Here is a 19,693-nt window from a genome sequence, read left to right as displayed (position 1 = left end):
GGGAGAGGGAGAAACAGAGAGAGAGAGAGGGAGAGAGAGAGACCTGCAGACCTGATTCACCACTTGTGAAGCTTCCCCCTGCAGATGGGGGGGGGGCTTGAACCTGGGTCCATTATATCTTTCTTTCAGGCTATGTGTGTGTTCAACCAGGTGTGTCATTGCCCACCCCCCCACTTCTAAAATTAGTCCAATAATTCTCTCCCCTTTTTTTATTTCTTTGGTTTTTATTTTCTTTACTTCTTCATTTTAGTTTTTGCCCAGTAATTCTTACTCTTGTGTTTTTAGTTGTCATCACTGAGGCTTCCCTGCTTTGGGTTGATTTTTTTTTCAGACAGATAAGGACAGAGAGGGGACAAAAACACTGCCACACTGAAACCTCCTCCAGTGCAGTGGGGGCCAGGCTGTCAGTCACGTGCAAGGCGAAACAAGTGAGCTCCTCCATCCCTCTCCTAGGCAGCTCATAGTAATGCCCGGAGAGCATAAGAAGAAGCCCTGTCACCTTGTTCTCCAAGAAAGCTTTTTTTTTTTTTTTTTTGAGTACATATTGTGTTGGACCTTGTTCTAGGCACTGAGGATACAGCAGAGAGCAAAATGGTAAAAAAAAAAACCAATGAATTTGTGGATAGAAACAAAGAACCTGATTATTAGTCAGCTGTGTGGTATGACAGTGTTACTACTAAGTCCTAAGGAAAAACATCAGCCAGGTAAGGGAGATAGGAAGGGTGGATGATGGCATTATCGTTTTAGACTGAATAGCTATGAAAGGTCTCTTTTACATGCAAAAAATACAATTAATTTGTTAAAAATATCACAAAAGATTAATCTCCCAAATAAAGAAAAATAAAAAGTCACAGAAGTAGAAGAGATTATTTAGAGTGAGCTTTAATAGAAAAGAGGCCTGAGGGTTGCCAGGTGGTAGCGCAGTGGGTTAAGTCCATGCACATGACTCAAAGCGCAAGGACTGGCAGAAGGATCACAGTTCCAGCCCCCGGCTTCCCATCTGCAGGGGAGTCACTTCACAGGCGGTGAAGCAGGTCTGCAGGTGTTATCTTTCTCTCCCCCTCTCTGTCTTTCCCTCCTCTCTCGCTTTCTCTCTGTCTATCCAACAACAATGACAACAATAATAATAACAACAACACCGATAAACAACAAGGGCAACAAAAGGAAAAAAATGTCCTCCAGGAGCAGAGGATTCGTAGTGCAGGCACCGAGCCCCAGCAATAACCCTGGAGGCCAAAAAAAGAAAAAGAAAAGAAAAGAGGCCTGAGAACTAAGCCCCAAGACTCTCCACACAGAAACTTTGGAAAGAAGAGCTCACCAGGCAGATGTGGAAAATGAGGCACAGAGAACCCAGCCTACTTGAGAGTCAAGAACACTCAAGCAGCCGAGCTTAGCTGAGAGCCCAGACAGGGCTTCTTCCGCTTTGAGGGCTGCCTCTCCTGTGGCACCAACATACCCCTTGGGTCAGAATCTTGCTCTTGTTTCCTGCGTGGCATGTGACATTTCATTGGGTCTGAGCAAGACATGGATTATTGTCTCCCTGTTTTTTCAGTGCGTTTGAAGTGTTACACAATTTAGAAAATGTACTGAAGTAAAAAAAATAATAAATAGTAATCATAAACTTAGTAGGAGGCCTAGACTGCCAACATGAATTTGGGCGTTGGACATGCCAAAGGAAAATGTTGGAATTGCTTAAAGGAAGGACTGTTGTCTTGGATCCCATTGGCAGGTCTGGGCCATGCAAGAGTGTTTAATGGCATGAATTAACCAGGCCAGACAGTCCTGGGAGATGAGCAAGATGAAGTAATGCCACTGTATAAACAGCTCCAGACAGCTCCATGTGGCCATGGAGGTGGCTCAGTGGTCAGGCAAATCCCTTGTATGCCTTAGGCCCAGGGTTCCATTGTTGGGAACTGAATATTTGTTCTTGAATTTTGAAAAAAAAAAAAAACCCAACATGTTCCAGGAATGGGAGATGGTTGCAAAGACCTTGTTTGCCTCTTTTGTTCAAATTCAGAGAAGTCTGTGGCTTCCTTTCTGGAAGACCAGTGCTGATACTGGCAAGTGACAGAAAAACCAGGAGCCCAGAAACCATTGTTGCCTTCTAATGTTTGCCCTGTCTCTTCTCTAGTGATCTGCTAAATTTACTTTGAAGAATTTAAAAGACTGAGTATCTTTTAAAAGTCTCTTCTTTTGAACCATTTCTGGGATCTCAGAGTCCTAGGAGGCAAATTCCTGGCCTCCACAAGCAGGCCTGATACTTGGAAAATGTCTTGAGTTTTCCTACTCAGCCTTCTCTTTTTTTTTCAGTTTACTCTCTGCCTTAAGAACTCATTTGAAAGGTAATATACAGGCTCAACCAGACACTGTCCAGTCTTTCATTTGAAAGATAAAACTATATGGGATGATCTTACTCTCAGGTAGAAGCTGAAAAACAATATCAGAAGAGAAAACACAAGTAGAACCTGAACTGGAATTGGTGTATTGCATCAAAGTAAAAGACTCTGGGGTGGGTTGGAGGGGAGAATACAGGTCCAAGAAAGATGACAGAGGACCTAGTGGGGGTTGTGTTGTTATATGGAAAACTGGGAAATGTTATGCATGTACAAACTATTGTATTTACTGTCAAATGTAAAACATTTAATTTCCCAATAAAGAATTTTACAAAAAATAAAATAAAATAACGGAAACAAAAAGCAAACAACAACAACAAAAAAAGATAAAACTGACCACACAGAGGCCAAACCTTTAAAGGTATCCCAGGTGAGCATTCTAGACCAACTGATTTTTTTTTTCTAGTTTCTTTTTTTTTAAATTTATTTATTTATAAAAAGGAGACACTGACAAGACCATAGGACAAGACCATAGGATAAGTTCTGGTGCAGTTCCCACCACCAGAACTCTGTATCCCATCCCCTCCCCTGATAGCTCTATCCCTCTGGGAGTATGGACCCAGGGTCACTATGGGGTATAGAAGGTGGAAGGTCTGACTTCTGTAATTGCTTCCCCGCTGAACCTGGGCATTGGCAGTTTGATCCATACTCCCAGCCTGTCTAGACCAACTCTTTAATTTTTTTTTATAGTATTCTTTTTTTTTTTTTTTTCTGGTGGGGCTTGGTGCCAGCACTATGAATCCACTGCTCCTGGTGGCCATTTTTTTTTCCCATTGGGTAAGGCAGAGAGAAATTGAGAGGGGAGAGGAAGATAGAGAGGAGGAGAGAAAGATAGACACCTGAAGACTTGCTTCACCTCTTGTGAAGTGACCCCCTGCAGGTGGGGGGGCAGGGGGGCTTGAACCGGATCCTTGCTCTTAACCTGGTGTGCCACCCACCATCCCGCCCCTCTATTATTCTGTTTCACAGCCAACGCTTCTAGTTCTCTAGGGAGTCCATGTCACTCAGTTTCACCCCAACACCCATTCACTGGCATTTCATTTCTCTGCTTCTGCAAATGCTGTTTCCCTATAAAATGTATCCCTCTATTTCAGTTTCCCCGGGTAAAGTCTAAGAGTCCCGTTCTTCCCAGGATAATACTAATGTAGGAACATCTTAGTGATGGTGCTGCTGCTGAGAGAATCACGGGCTGGAGCAGCAGGGCGCCTACTTCATCGCTTCCTTTTCCCAGCTGTGTGACTCAAGTCAAACTCAAGTGTAAGCAGTAGAGCTGGGCGACAAGATAGCTCACCTGGGCGGTGCGCCTGTTTTGTCATGTGCGTGACCCAGGTTTGAACCCAGTCTCCACTGCACTGGGGGAAGCTTTGTCGTTTTGCTGTCTCCCTTGCTCCCTCTCTTTCTATCTGAAAAAAATAATCTTCTTGAAATGGTGAAGTTCTAATGATGACAAAAAATTTAAAAATAAAAAAGAAAGTACTAGGGGGGTCGGGCTGGGCTATAGTGCAGCGAGTTAAGCGCACATGGCACGAACCTTGAAGACCAATGTAAGGATCCCAGTTCCCCACATGCAGGGAGGGGTCACTTCACAAGCGGTGAAGCAGGTCTGCAGGTGTCTATTTTTCTCTCCCCCTCTCTGTCTTCCCCTCCTCTCTATATTTCTCTCTGTCTTATCTGGCAACAAGAACATCAATACCAACAATAATAATAACTACAATGATAAAAACAGCAAGGGCAACAAAAAGGAAAATAAATAAAATGTTGAAAGAAAGAAAGAACTAGAGGTTAGCACTGGGAGGTGGCTCATCTGGCAGAGTGCATGCCATGCCATGTATGACAACGCTGTGTTTGAGCCCTGGCATCACCTGGACACACCAGCTGGCATCAGGGGAATCTCCACAGATAGAAGAGTGATGTTTTTTCTTTTCTCATTCTATACCCTCCATCTTTCTTTTCTTTTTCTTTTTTTTTAATTTTATTTATTTATTATTGAATAGAGACAAAGAGAAATTGAGAGGGGCAAAGACCAAAAGAGACACCTGCAGCTCTACTTCACCACTTGTGAAGCTTTGTTCCTGCAGGTGGGGGCCAGGGACTTGAACCCGGGTCCTTGGGCACTGTAGTGTGTGTGCTTAACCAGGTGCGCCACTGCCCTTCCAACCCCTCCATCTCTCTATATCTGAAATAAAAAAACATAAAAAAGGTTTCAAGTGGGCTGGAACCAGTGGAAGTGACCATGTGAGAAGCTGTTGGTACCACCAAAAATATAGAAATATATAAGGCCTCCCAATACTTTGCCAATTATGCTGATAGACCATCAATATAGTTTGAAATGTGTCTCCTAAGCTGTGTATATCTCCTGCTTTTCTGATTCAACTGGGAGATTGATTTTCTTTTTTTAATATATAAAATAATTTACTTATTTTCTGTCTATTGGATAGAAGCAGCGAGAAGTTGAGAGGGGTGGGGGAGATAGAGAAGGACAGAAAGAGATACCTGCAACACTGCTTCACCACTCTTGAAGTTTCTCCCTATAGGTGGGGACTGGGAGGTTGAACCTGGGTCCTTGTACATGGTAACATATGCACTCTAACAGGTGTGCCACTACTTGGTCCCCAATTTTTTTTCCAGAGCACTACCAAACTTGGGCTTACGGTGGTGCTGGGGACTGAACCTGGGACTTTGGAGCCTCAGGCATGAACATCTTTTTTAAAAATATTTTATTTATTGATTTATTCCCTTTTGTTGCCCTAATTGTTTTATCATTATAGTTATTATTTTTGTCATTGTTGGATAGGACAGAGAGACATGGAGAGAGGAGGGGAAGATAGAGAGGGGGAGAGAAAGACACCTGCAGACCTGCTTCACTGCCTGTGAAGCAACCCCCATGCAGGTGGGGACCTGGGGGCTCAAACCAGGATCCTTACACTGGTCCTTGTGCTTTGTGTCATGTGCCCTTAACCCACTGTGCTACCACCTGACTCCCATGAACATCTTTTTGTAAAACCATTATGATGCCTCCCCTGCCCTGGAAGAAACACTAACATCCGTTTATAGTTGGGAAAAACCAAAGGGATGAGGAAGTCAGTCTGAGCTTCACCAGAACCTGAGGCTCTCAATATCTAGAAGCACATTGGCCACTGTCTTGGCTGCATGCTCCAGCTCATCTTTGTGGATGGGTTTCTTGGTGGTGTTCTAAAACCAGTGACCATGATCAAGTCCTGGCAGGAGGAAAGTGCAGATTCCAGTCCAGGACAGGCTACTCTATACTTGGCACCTTGTTTTCTCCAGCAAACATTAAACGTGGGATCTGAAGAAAAAAAAATTTTTTTTTTCTATCTTGGGTATGGCATCCTGGGCTATTCTGATAACTTTCCGGAATGACAAGGTATTTAGTCAGAATTCCCTAAAAGATGGAAGACATGCTTTTGTACCAATAGTAGGATCATCAGACCTCAGTCTCTCTTCATGCATAGGACAGGAATGCTAACTGGATACAGTGAGATGTTAAAAAATGGAAACACAACTCGCCAGGGTCATTTGCACATGAGAAACATACTAGTTAAAAGGGATGTTTTGATTCAATTCAGATGTTTATTGGAACAAATATGTAGTCACCCACAAAAACAATATCTGCTCCCAATAAAATCAGGCATGATAGTAATTATGAATAGCAACATTCATAGGATACAATGTCATCTTTAGCTGTACAATCTGTATTTTATTTTAATCGGTGCAAGGGACTGAACCTGGGACTTTGGAGTCTCAGGCATGAGAGTCTGTTTGCATAACCATTATACTATCTACCCTCTGCCCACAAATTGTATTCAAAGGAGACAGATTTGAGTTGCATACAAGAGAGACCTTTTTGCACACTTCGAGGTTGGAATGGGCTCCAATTAGAGATAGTGAACTTTATATTTCTAGACCCGGTAAAGAATGAAATCACAAGGCCGTACATAACGGTCCCAACAGACACCCCTGTTCTCTGTTTCTATTACCCTGAAAGGTTTGGGTTTCCTCCAGCTGAGCAGAGAGGTATGGTAGCTGGAAAAGCTAATGAGTGTGTAGTAGATCAAGAGTGATCTGTAGTTCGAAGGCAGAAAGAGGCAAGGGCTCCAAGTTCTAAGCAGTAAGTAGAAATTGAGGAGAAACTGGGTCCAGACAAAAGCCAGTACTCTTTTGTAGACCCCAAGGCTGCTTCAAGCCCTATAGTTGTCTGCCACTGAGAAGCAAGACTTGGGACATTGGTTCTCATCCCAGTCATTGTCTTTTGCTCTTGTTGTTTTAGTGAGAGAAGCTGGTGTGGTCTAAGGAAAGCCTGAACAGACATTTATCCTTGCTTCTCCATCCATGCGGAAAATTCCCCATCTTACCCGTGGGAATGTCCATCCTCTTCAAGCCTCCCCACCAACGCTATTTCCTCTGTTTCCTGATGCCACCCTGCCTCCCATGTTCCACACCAGAGTGACCTTTATTCTGACTCCGCGATGCTCTGAACCACAACACCTAGTGGCATTCACTTGGTTATGTGACAGTCTTTCATGGGCTTGTCAGTTTTCTCTTGAGGAGTCTGTGGAAGGTTGTGCTGTTATTTCCAAAATAACAGTACAACCTAGCTTATGGGAGGGGTGGTGGTGCAAAGGGAGCGCCGGTGAGTGGGAATGGAGGTGTTTTGTTCTTCTTTGGTTCAGCTAAGGTTCCAGCTCCTTTGACAAATGGAAGCAAATCCCACCTCCTGCTCCCCTGTACAGACTAAACAACAGGACACAGAGAGGTAGAACGACTGCCTCCTGGAGCCTGAGGCAAGTTTTAGATTGCTGTCCCTGAGAGCTTAGCTTAAAGGCATAGTATCTGTGGCGCCTCATTCCTCCTTATTGTCTTTCAGCAAGACCCTGGAGGAGTCTCACAGCTGCTGAGAGTTAGAGAACTAAAGCCCTCCACAGTGCGCAGTTTTGCTACAACAGTAAGCAAGTGTTACCGGCTTTTGGTCCTCTGATGGATGGTCTTAAGTCTGCAAGAGGTGGGGAGGACGAGGTCTCTGAGAGCTTCCTGAAAGGGGCAGCTGCTGTGGGGAGGGGGCAGTGGTGTTCTGTGCCAGTCTGCAGGGGAAGCATTTAATGGCTTTGGGTTTCAGGGTGAAGAGCCAGAGAGGCTGCTTGGGGTTGGCTAGACCAGGAACTGGGTGCTGGGGGTGGAGAGGTGGAGGGACCTGAGTCATGGGTCAACCTTGTTTAACTTGGGGCAGGGCCTAGAACAGGGGCTCTGCAAAGGAATTAGGGCTAATCTCAAGGTTAGCACTTGGCTTTGGGAATTGGGGTTTGGTGGTAAGGGCTGGGTGTCAGCAGCAATATTTTCTCTGCTTCAAAACTCTGTTGAGTTTAAGGTAGTTTTTTGTTTTTTTTTTCTTTTTGGTTACTTTGACTTGAGGTCATCTTATCAAGGAAACACAATATTACTAGTCCACCAATTTGCCAGTTAGGTGGAGGGCTGGATTGAGGCAAAGGGAATTGCAGAGTTTTTGGGTTTTTTTTTGGGGGGAGGGGAGCATGGAGGGCAAAGCTAGACCTAGAACTTGGTGTCTGACTTTCCTGTCTCCCTCCTTCCTAGTCTCCATTCCTCTCTGCTACTCATAAGTGGCGTCTTGCTCACATTTACATGGGTTATGCCATAGACTAAAGGCTTTATTATTTTTATTATTATTTTGTATTCACTTGGGGGTATGGGGATTGAGTTGGGAAGTGTACTTAGTAGCAAAGAAACATAACAGTTGAGAGCAGATGAAGAAGATGAAGGAGATGTCCAAGGTTGAGGGGGCAAAGTGCATCACCCATCAGCCAGGATTTGTAAGAGAATGTCACTTCCTGTCTGGTAGACACTTCAGCTAAGAAGTCACACTTAGTGACATCTTCCTTGCCTGTACTGGGTTAAGTGCTATCACCGTACTGGGCTAAGTACCTATCAATAATTTGATTCTCACCAGGCTCTTTTTTTTTTTTTTTTGAGGTAGGTCAGGTGGATAAAGGTTCAAAGGCTGAGACTCCTCACCAGTGTTGCAAAGTTCCTAAGTGGCAGAACCTGGCTTCTTTCTGGTGTTCTCTCACCACTCCGTGGCTCTGCTTCTTTGAAAGGGCCGAATCTAACAGTAGTGCATGGGCTGAATGAGGTGGGTGTCTTGCATCAGATAATTATCTTCTGCTGCTGACTGACTCAGGGAGGGTGGTGGGAGAGGGGAGTGAGGCACTGAATCTAAGCCCTCACTCCAGTGACCCTTTGAATCCAGTCTTTGTTGTGGTAGACATAAGAATAAACTCCATAGCGGTTCTTCTTTCCACAGTCGTCGCCCCAGGACACTGTGCCCACTAGGTACCACTGCCCTCGCTCTTTATCCAGGGTCACCATGGGGCCGCCAGAGTCACCCGCACAGGCATCTTTGCCGCCTAGAAGGACAAAGGAATGCAGATTAAGGAGTCCTCTTTCCCCACATATAACTTGTAGTTCAGAGCGTAAGACACTAGAGGGCGCAGCGAACCTTTAAAGGCAGACCTCAAAGCTCAGTGATGTTAGAAAGCGCAGGTAGGTGCAGGACTTTGAGGCTTCAAGTCAGCCTTGGAGAAGCGGCTGAGGGAAGCCCTGCCGCACACCTCTGATGCGGTTCCCCCGTGTGGAATCATTTCACGCAAGGTCATCTTTGCCCTCTTCTGCCTCTCTTCGCCTCCTTCCATTGCAGCGCCTACCAGCTTTGGAGGGATTCTCCACCCTCCCTCCCATTTCCAGTTCAATCTTACCTTCCTTCTCCCCCGCACAGATCATGTCCCTGGTCACCTTCCTCTTCAGGGAGGCATAGGCCTCTTGGCAGACACCGTGCTCAACGATCGGGATTTCGATCTGAAAGACAAGGCCACGATTGGGCCCCATGCTGGCTGAGGTGTCCCTGCTTCTCTGACCCCCAAAGCTGGCTTCCCCCACCCTCTCCCTGTATGAACGGTGGAGTCTGTCCCTACACCCACACCTTCTCTGGGGACCTGCCCTGTGGTGCTGGTGAAAGAGCACTGAGTGGAGGTGAGTCAGGGGATCCAGCTTCTGCTACTGCCTCAGCCACACCTGTGCTGTGTGACCTTGGGAAAGTCAACTGCCACCTCTGGACCTCAGTTTTCTCTACAGATGAAGACAGCAGCACATACCTGGGTCCCGCATTATCTCAAACATGGAGATGTGTGAGCTGATTTCTCTCCCTCTACCCTTACCATTACTGCCTGTGGGCCGTTTAGTTTAGTCAATAGTTTTACAGACCTTTGAGACTCTGTCTCATTTGACAAATGGATGTCACAATATTTGACATACTAATCACATGGAAGTGTAGAAAGAGAAGATAAAACAGCAAAAGCCTTTAAATGACAAACACTGAATGGTCAAATGCTAGGACCCATGAGGGTCACCAGTTCTCTCCATGCTGGGTGTGTTTGCTGGGTGTGTTTTTTTTTTTTTTCTCACACCATCACTTGAGCTGGTAGACAGGCTTGCCTCTCACCCATTTCTGTCTTGTGTAACTTGGACATAGTAGGTACCCAGAAAAGAATATTTTTTCAATGTAAGTGCCCCTTTGAAGTGTACAGCAATATGTGTGCTGGGGAGACAGCATAATGGTTATGCAAAAGACTTTTCATGCCTGAGGCTTTCGATCTTGGGTTCAGTCCCCAGCACCACCACAATCAGAACTGAGCAGCGCTCTGACCTTTCTGTGTCTTTCTCTCGAGAAAGAAAAAACTAAATAGGAGCAGTGCTCTGGTTAAAAGAAATAACAGTAAGTAAAATACATAAACTTCTCTTCTGGGGTTGAATTCTAACTCACCAGATAGAATGTGCACCTTGACATACATGTGGCCCAGGTTCCAGCCCTGCCACCACATGGGTGTGCTATCAAACCAAAGGACATATCGGTGCTCTAGATGCTGTCTCAATAAATACATGAAGTATTTGAACAGCAGTATGTTACAATTATGACTGTCCTGATCTAGTTGGGAGTAAATATTGCAGACGATATCTGGGATAAGAAGAGGAAATGAAGGGGCCACCTATGTCTGAAGCACAGTTGCTGTTACTGGGAGAGGTCATCTGGCTCCCTTTGTGGCCATGGCCTTCCTGGGCAAGAGGCAAAAACAGACTCCAGGCAGAGCAGCCATGAGGACACAGCCTCAGCTCCCTGCAGACTGCCTGCCTAGCGGCTCTTCGCTGCTCTCCTAAACTCTTCCTACCAGTCTCCTAAAATAAAGTTGGGAGCCTTGCCACTCAAGCCAATGCATTCTGCACTCGATCACATTTGTTACGTTCATGCAGTGTCACACCACATTCTGCCTCTCCCACTTGACTGTAAGCCTAAGTAGGGGGTAGAGGGTGAGGGACCGGACTGGACCCATTCCTAAGCCTCATCATTCTCAGTAGCGGTGCAGTGTGTGACACACAGGAGAGCACCAAGTAAGCACCTGGGAGTTCATGAACGGTGGGAGGAGTGGTCGTTACAGACAATGACCGCTGGGAAGCTAGTTCTGGCTGGCAGAGGTCCTGGTGCCCTTCGCATGCACCCATTGTTGTTCTAAGCTTGCAACTTGTGATACCACCCTGTGGCCTAGAGAGGCAAAATCATGTGTTTACAGTGACTTGCCAGTAGTTGAGCTGGAGGGCTGGGGGGAGGAGGGGCAGGCAGTGGCACACCTGGTTAAGTGCACTTAGTACTAAGCACAAGGACCACAAGGATCCAGATTAGAGCCCCCGGTCCCCACATGTGGGGGGTCGGCGGGGGAATGCTTTGCAAGCAGTAAAGCAGGTCTGCAAGTGTCTATCTTTCTCTCCTCCCTTTCTATCTCTTCCTCCCTTCTCAACTTCTCTCTGTCCTATCCAATAAAATGGAAAAAAATGGGAGAGTCGGGCAGTAGCACAGTGGGTTAAGTGCACATGGCGCAAAGCTCAAGGATCGGCGTGAGGATCCCGGTTCAAGCCCCCGGCTTCCCACCTGCAGGGGAGTCGCTTCACAGGCAGTGAAGCAGGTCTGCTGGTGTCTATCTTTCTCTCCCCCTCTCTGTCTTCCAATCCTCTATTTCTCTCTGTCCTATCTAACAATGATGACATCAATAAGAACAACAATAACTACAACAACAATGAAAAACAACAAGGGCAACGAAAGGGAAAATAAATATAAAAAAAATGGTTACTGGGAACAGTGGATTGAAAGTGCTGGCACCAAGCCCCAGTGATAACCTTGAAAGGAAAAACAAACAGACAAAAAACCCTCAAAAACACATAGAACTGGGCACTGAAATTCCTCTTCATTTTTTTCCTTTTTAAAAAATATTTATTCCCTTTTGTTGCCCTTTTTGTTTTATTCTGTAGTTATTATTGTTGTTGTTGTATAGGACAGAGAGAAATGGAGAGAGGAGGGGCAGACAAAGAGGGGGAGAGAAAGACACCTGCAGACCTGCTTCTTCGCCTGTGAAGTGACCCCCCTGTAGGTGGGATGTTGGGGGCTTGAACCAGGATCCTTACACCAGTCCTTGCACTTTGCACCATGTGTGCTTAACCCGCTGTGCTACTGCCCAACCCCCCCCCCCCGAAGTTCCTATTCCTAATTCAGTACTGCCTTTCTGAAATAATGTGCATATAAATTTCTAGTTTTTATTTTTTTAAAGATTTTATATATTTATTAATGAGAAAGATAGGAGGAGAGAGACACACCCAGTCATCACTCTGGTTACATGTGCTGCCGGGAATCAAACTCAAGACCTCATGCTTGAGAGTCCAACACTTTATCCACTCTGCCACCTCCTGGACCTCTGATATCAACTTCTAAATGCTGGTCAAGTTCATCATTGTAAGAATTATGGCTCTTGAGCCTTCTCTGGGCCATACATGGCTATTCTGAATAGGAGTGTTCATGATACACAGATGGCTCACCTTTTAAGTGTCCAAACTTGTTATTTTCATGAAGAATTATCAGTCACAACTTGACTTTTCAACAAACCACAGAAACACTGATGCTTATTGACTAGAGTCCTGTGATGTGTAGAACAAGCAAACCACGTTTGCTGGGATTCAAAGTCCTGTGAGCTTTGGAGGTGTGCCTGGGATGACGGTATCTCTCTCTCTTTATGCGCTGCCCCAGCCTCCCATTCCCTAAGGGGTGAAATGGGACAGAAAGCTCCAAGGTAGGGCGTGGTGCCATACTCTATGAGGTCTACAGTAAACATCACCTCCATGAGGGTCTCTGGGAACCTCTGCAAAAACTGCTTCCCCCAGCCGCTAACGATGACCATGGACCCTGGAAGAGATAAGATTTGGTGAGAGAGGAGAGACCGTGGGGGTTGCAGTTCCATGTTGCATCACTGCTAGCTTTTGCCTCTGGAGTAAGGGCTGGATTTGACCCTACAGAGAAGGCAGTGTGGAGTGGAGGAGACTGTGGAGCTAGAGTTTACCTGCAGTAGATAGTTGGGCATTGGTTTCTCTGAAATGCTTTGTGGTTAAGCTATTTAGTTACCTCTTTTCTCCCACTCCTATCTAGCATAGAGCCTGGACTTCATATATCTTGTTCACTGCTATATCATCATGCTATATATAGTAGGTACTCAATCAATAATTGTGTATAAGAGCGCAGCTCAGTACACAGCCTTGAGCAAGCCCAGACTCCTCCCCTTCTGGGACTATTCAACAGCCTTTACAGGAAGAGGCTAGACTTGGTGTTCTCTAAAACTCCTCACCTCTGATCTTCCAGAAGCCCATGACGTTGGCAGATCACACAGTAATGTGGAAATGAGTTGATCTCTAGTAGAGAAAATTATCTCTTCATTTTAAAAAGAGCCCAAGGGCTGGGATAACACAGATAATACAGCCTGTTAGGGCATAAACTTGCCTGCCCGAAGCTCCAGAGTCAACAAATTCAGACCCTAGAATCATTTTATTCTAGCACTGAACAATGCCTTCTTTTTCTCCCTCCTCTATCATTTTTGTTCTCTCTTGTAATGTCTTTTTTAAAAAACTAGAAAAAAAGGAAACTAAATACTGACAAGAAACTAGCTTTCAGTCAGTCAGAAAACCTGCACCCTTAGGCCCAGCTCGGCTTCTTGCAAGCTATGTCTGGAGTGAATCACTTTCCCTTGATGTGTCTCAGTTTTCTCTTCTGTAAAACGGGATTACAGCACCACCTCACAAGACTTGTAAGTAATAAAAGTCCACAGAAGTCACAATGGGCACACAGGGTTTGACAAGTTGGAGTCTTATCTGTGCCTTTCCTCTTAGCTTATGTGCGATAAAGTAAGAATAGCCTTCAGATCTTCTTTTGGTCAAATGACAGACAGCTGGGGCTGGGTGGTGGTGCATCTGGTTGAGCGCATGTATTACAATGCACAAGGACCCAGGTTCGAGCCCCCGGTCCCCACCTGCAAGGGGAAAGCTTTACGAGTGGTGAAGCAGAGCTGCAGGTGTCTCTCTATCATCTCTCTTCCTCTCTATCACCTCCTTCCCTCTTGATTTCTGGCTGTCTCTATCCAATAAATAAAGATAATAATAAATAAAAAATTAAAAGAAAACTGTTTTTAAAAAATGAGAGACAGCTTATCTCTAGTACTGCATTGATTTCACATGTTCCACCTAATGATCTGGTATTTGTAAACTTTGCAAAATGATCACCTGCTTACATCTATGCAGTCAACAACCGCACCATTAATGGTTACAATTTTTTTTTCTTCTTGCAAAGTGAACATTTAAGATTTAGTCTCTACAACTACCAAATCATTTAACTCAGATGTGGAATATAGAGAATGGAAACACATGGGTTTTAAATAAGTAAATACATAAATAAATACATAAACAATGGAATAAATACATAAATAATAAATACATACATAAATAATGGAATCTGCCTCTGTCTAAGACTTTGTGAGAACTATGGTGCTTAGCGTGAGGGTGAAGGAATACACAGAAGCTGGTTGGTGAGAGCCATGTGGAGCAGCACCCTGGAGTGTTATAATCCTATAGCCCATTATTAAATCACTAACAAAAATCTATGGGGCCAGGTGGTGGCTCATTTAGTAGAGCACACATGTTACCATGAGCAATGACCTTGGTTTAAGCCCCTGGCCCCCACCTGTGGGGTGAGGGGGGAGCTTCACAAGGACTGGAAGTATGCTTCCGGTGTCTCTCCTGCTCTCCTGGATACGCACAGACTCCATCCTTTGTTGTCACAAATAGCAAGATTTCACCCTTTGATGACTGAGTAGTCTTCCATCGTGTGTACACACCATAATTTCCTTAGCCATTCACCCACTGATGAGCACTTAGGTGGCTTCCATATCTTGGTCATCAGTGGATGAATGGCTAAGGAAATTGTGATGTAAACACACAGTGGGGTAGTAGTCAGTCAACAAAGAGTAAACTTTTATGTGTATTAGGCTAAGTAAAATAAGTAGAAGAAAAACGACAAATATTATACCTCACTTACACAAAGAATAAAAAAAAATTGAACAAATAAAACAAATCCAAGCTCACAGATACAGAGAACAAATTGGTGTTTGCTGGGAGTGGGGGTGGGTATGTGTGTGTGAATGAAGTGGGATAAAGGGTTCAAGAAGTAGGGCTCAGGCGGTGGTGCACCGAGTTAAACACACATAGGATAAAGCGCAAGGACCCACACAAGGGTCCTGATTTGAAACTCTGGCTTCCCATCTGCAGGGGGGACACTTCAAAAGTGGGGAAGCAGGTCTGTAGGTGTCTTTCTATCAAAAAAAAAAAAGAAGAAGAAAGAAAAAAATGGTCATAGGAATAGTGGATTCGTAGTGTAGGCACCGAGCTCTAGTAATAACTCTGGAGGAAAAAGAAAAGGGGGGTGGTTCAGGAAGTACAAAGTTTTAGTTGTGAAGTCAATAAGTCATAGAAATTTGCAGTTAATAATACTGCATTGTACAGCTGAAAGTTAAGAGATTAATTCTCTTTGTCCACCCGGGTGATTGCTGGAGCTCAGTTCCTGCATGGATCCACTATTCCTGGAGTCCATATTTTTGTTTTTTCTTTCCTTTCTTTTTGAGAGAGGGCAAGAGATAGAAATAGAGAGGGAGAGAGAGAGAGAGACTTCTAGCACTGCTCCACCACTCGTGAAGCTGCAGGTGTCTCTGTATTTTCTCAGCTACAAACTTGACCGTGTAGCCTCTGCTCAGTAATGCTGTAGCTGATAGTCTGAAATGGCAGGTCTACTTTGTTGGGGGGGGTGTCTCTGAATGTTGGAACACTTGCTATTACTGTTCTCATGCCATCCATGGTGGCTGATCCCTGGCACCATTAGTGTGAGGCTTCTTCCACACAAGCCTGTTACTGTTTCATAGTATTTCTTCCCAAGGCTCTTACTTCTCTAACTTCCACCTCTTTTGTTTTTTAAAGATTTCAATATATATATATATATATATATATATATATATTCCCTTTTGTTGTTCTTATTGTTGTTATTGCTGTCATTGTTGTTGGGTAGAAGAGAGAAATGGAGAGAGGAAGGGGAGAGAAAGATAGACACCTGCAGACCTGCTTTACCACTTGTGAAGCGACTCCCTTGCAGGTGGGGAGCCGGGGGGCTTGAACCGGGATCCTTACGCTGGTCCTTGAGCTTTACGCCACGTGTGTTTAACCTGCTGCACTACCGCCTGACCTCCTAACTTCCACCTCTTTCCTATGTTTCCCCAGCCCCACTGGTGGTGGCTTCTTGCCGCATGTACTTTCTCTTGTTTGGTAGAATTTGACCTCACTTTTCCCGTTTTCTTTCTCTTACCCTCCAACACCCCAGTGCTCTCTGTCCCAGTGACTAGGCTGGTTTCTGTCCTGCTGTCTGGACCCTGACAGGTGAAGTCCTTGCAGCACCCATCAGGCTAGTCTGTCTGCTATGCTGTTACATTGCACTGGAGCCAATGCTGACATAGCTGCTGCTTCTTTGGGAAGGTGGTGGGGGCGGGACATCTGAAGGTTCACACAGACACTAGCAGCTGGCTCACTTGGCACCGGCACTTGTGGGGAAGTCCCAGCAGAGGCACAGGCTGCTCTGCAGAGGCACAGTCATGGCCTGAAAGGCATTACCTTGCTCCGAAGCCCCCTCAGGCAGACAGACAGGCATCACAAAGTCGTTCAGCTCCGGGCTGTCCAGCAGCTCTACCAGAGCCACGTCATTCTCAAATGTCCTGGGATCATAAAGGGGGTGGAGGAAGATGTGCTTGACTAGGAGATGCTGTTCATTATCATCTGAGCGGATCCTCCAGTGTTTGCCTGGACAAGAAGGAATGTGAGGTGCGGTGACAATGGAGGCTATGTCCCATGTTGTTCTCATTCAGTGAGTGTCCCATCTTGCCTGTTTCCAGACTTATTTTCATTTCCCCCTCACCTATCTTTCCCCAGCCATCTGACCTCATCTGTCCTTCTCTGTGTATTTTCACGAGCTTCCATCTCTGTGCTTATCCCATGGTTTTACAGTCCTCATGGCAACACCCACTGCCATTGCCACATGCTCTGACCACATAATCTCTGGCCTTGTGTGCTTCTGATTACTTGCTGACTAGCTTCTTCAGCTAAAAGTCTTCTCTCTGGGTGGCCGGATGGTGGCGAACGTGGGTAAGCACACATAAAACTAAGCACAAGGATCTGAGTTCAAGACCCTGGCTCCCACCATTCAAGGTGGACACTTCACAAGTGCTGAGACAGTTCTTCAGGTGTCTATCTTTCTCTCCCCCCTCTATCTTCCCCTCCTCACTCAATTTCTCTCTGTCTTGTTCAATAAAATGAGGTGGGGGGAAGGCCATTAGAAACAGTGGATTCATAGTGCTGGCATTGAGCCCCAGTGATAACCCTGGAGGTTAAACAAAAGAACAGTTTTCTGTCTGGGGGCAGGTGGTACTGTACCTGCTTGAGCTACACATGTTACAATGTGCAAGGATCCTGGTTCAAGCCCCCGGGGTAAAGTTTCACAGGTGGTGAAGCAGAGTTGTAGGTGATCTTTGTCTCTTTCCCTCTCTGTGTTCCCCTTCCTCTCAATTTCTGGCTATCTCTATCCAAAAAATAAATAAAGATAAATAAAAATTTAAAAAGAAGCCTCCTCTCTATGGATTTACATAGAACTTGATCTGTTCTTTTCCTCTAGAATTTACTGCTTCCTGCTTTATGTGAGAGGTCCCTGTGCTTATATTTTATTACCTTATTAGACTGTAAGCTCCCTACGGGCAGGATATAGGCTTAATTTTCCTTGTGCCCTTAGATTCTGGAATGATGTTAGTAGCTAAGTATGTGTTTGATTAAATTGAACAAGATAGTTGGTTTGATTTTAGAACAAGGGGAAACTTGGGTTGTATGTAAATCATACACTAGGAATTCACAGATGCCTGAAGCACCTTTGAACATTATTTCATTTTTTTCTCACAATTTTGTTGCTCTTGTTGTTGTTATTGTTGTTGTTGTTGGATAGGACAGAGAGAAATTGAGAGAGGAGGGGAAGATAGAGAGGGGGAGAGAAAGACACCTGAAGACATGCTCTGCTACTTGTGAAGTGACCCCCCGCCCCGGTAGGTAGGGAGCTGGGGGCTCGAATCCTTATGCTGGTCCTTGCATTTCCTATAATGTGTGCTTAGCCCGACCCCTTGTTTTTTAAATAACTGTAAAAATTGAGATCTAGAATTAGATACTTTATTCAGGACCCCATCAATAGAAAAGGAATCTTGGCTTCAGTTCAGGTCCCTGGACTCTCGATCATTTTTTCCCATAATGCATTTCCTATAATGTGTGCTTGCATTTCCCATAATGCATTTCCTTGCATTTCCCATAATGTGTGCTTAGCCCGACCCCGTGTTTTTTAAATAACTGTAAAAATTGAGGTCTAGAAGTAAATACTTTGTTCAGGACCCCATCAATAGAAAAGGAATCTTGACTTCAGTTCAGGTCTCTGGACTCTCGATTGTTTTTTCTGCCAGCTGCCTCCATCTTGCTGAGTGGGGGACCAACACACAGGGTGGACACACACAGCTGGGTCCTCACTCACCCATGATGACCTTGAATTCAGAAGCACTGAGCAGGTCTGAATTGTGTAGAGTTGGGGCCTCTGGGTCGAGTGATTGGTGGAGACAGTGAGCTGCTGTTATGACCCATTTGGAACCTGAGGGTGGAATGGCACACATGTTTTATTCTGCGCTGATGCCCAGGCTATGCCAGGGAACCTTTCTCCAGATCACACTGCAGCCCTAGGCCAACACACATGAGCTCCTGCTCTGAAGATGAGAAGTTGAACTGGTGATTTTAGTGACCTACTTTAGCCAAACCTAGACTTGTGCACAGTTTATTCCTTGATTAAGAAATAGAGTTTCACCCCCCCACACACACACCCCATATGACCATCTGTATATACAACTTACTTCCTCTACCACCGAAGTTCTTATGCCACCACCCCAGCTGGGACTCTCTTTTCATTCCTACCTTTCCTTCCCCACCTCAATTTTTTTTTAATTGTCACCAGGGTTATGGTTGGATCTCAGTGCCAATATTAAGATAGAGACAGGCTGGGAATGTGGATTCACCTGCCAATGCCCATGTCCAGCAGGGAAGCAATTAAAGAAGTCAGACCTTCCACCTTCTGCACCCCATAATGATCCTGGGTTCATACTCCAAGAGGTATAAAGAATATAAAGCTTCCAATGGAGGGGATGTGGAACTCTGGTGGCGGGGATTGTGTTTAATTGTACTCCTCTTATCCTATGATCTTGCCAATCACTATTAAATCAACAAAAAAAGAAGAATCATACTGAAAATAAATCCACAGAAAATTCATAATTCATATTAAATTATCATAAAAGACCTAAGAAAATCAACAACATCCTCAGCATCAGAAATATGATTTAACATTGTCTGCAAGACTCAAATAAATGCAATAATATAAGAAAAAAGAATATACTTCCAGAGGCCTTTTTCCCCCCTTTTCTATTTTATTTAGTAGGACAGAGAAATATTGAAAGGGAAGGGGGAGGTATAGAGGGAGAAAGACACCTGCAGACTTGTTTCACCTCTCATGAGGCTTCCCCTCTGCAGGTGGGGAGTCGGGGTTTGAACCTGGGTCCTTGGTGCACTGGAATGTGTTTGATCAACTTGGTGCATCACTAATCACTGCCCAGCCCCACTGATAAATGCCTTCTGTCAGAGGTAAAAAGGTAAAAGACAGAGAGGGAGAGAGATACTGAGGGGCAAGGTGGAGAGAACCCCATGTGGAAACCTGGCAGAGGGAGACTGGCTCGGGACTCTGAGAG

At 45.0% G+C, this 19,693-nt stretch overlaps 1 protein-coding gene across 2 annotated transcripts in view; it reads right to left on the bottom strand.

Annotated features, from left to right (window-relative positions):
* Positions 1 to 5,497: 5,497 nt before the first annotated feature.
* The window catches only part of MASP1 (MBL associated serine protease 1), an 80,109-nt gene continuing 65,913 nt past the window's right edge, over positions 5,498 to 19,693 (bottom strand). Inside the window, exons 12-16 of one of the 2 annotated variants that reach the window (XM_060198530.1) lie at positions 18,439 to 18,552; positions 16,494 to 16,679; positions 12,635 to 12,702; positions 9,179 to 9,278; positions 5,498 to 5,700 (exon numbers count right to left, since the gene is read on the bottom strand). In XM_060198530.1, the coding sequence (XP_060054513.1) occupies positions 5,513 to 5,700; positions 9,179 to 9,278; positions 12,635 to 12,702; positions 16,494 to 16,679; positions 18,439 to 18,552 (656 nt within the window). In that variant the 3' untranslated portion in view covers positions 5,498 to 5,512. Of the gene's footprint in view, positions 5,701 to 5,964; positions 8,831 to 9,178; positions 9,279 to 12,634; positions 12,703 to 16,493; positions 16,680 to 18,438; positions 18,553 to 19,693 lie in introns of those variants that run through there. The other variant, XM_016192385.2, reaches the window with a different exon arrangement.

This window comes from Erinaceus europaeus, chromosome 9, assembly GCF_950295315.1.
Source record: "Erinaceus europaeus chromosome 9, mEriEur2.1, whole genome shotgun sequence".
Taxonomy (NCBI): domain Eukaryota; kingdom Metazoa; phylum Chordata; class Mammalia; order Eulipotyphla; family Erinaceidae; genus Erinaceus; species Erinaceus europaeus.
Note: the sequence above shows the minus strand (reverse complement) of the source record. Positions and strands in the feature narration are given on the sequence as shown.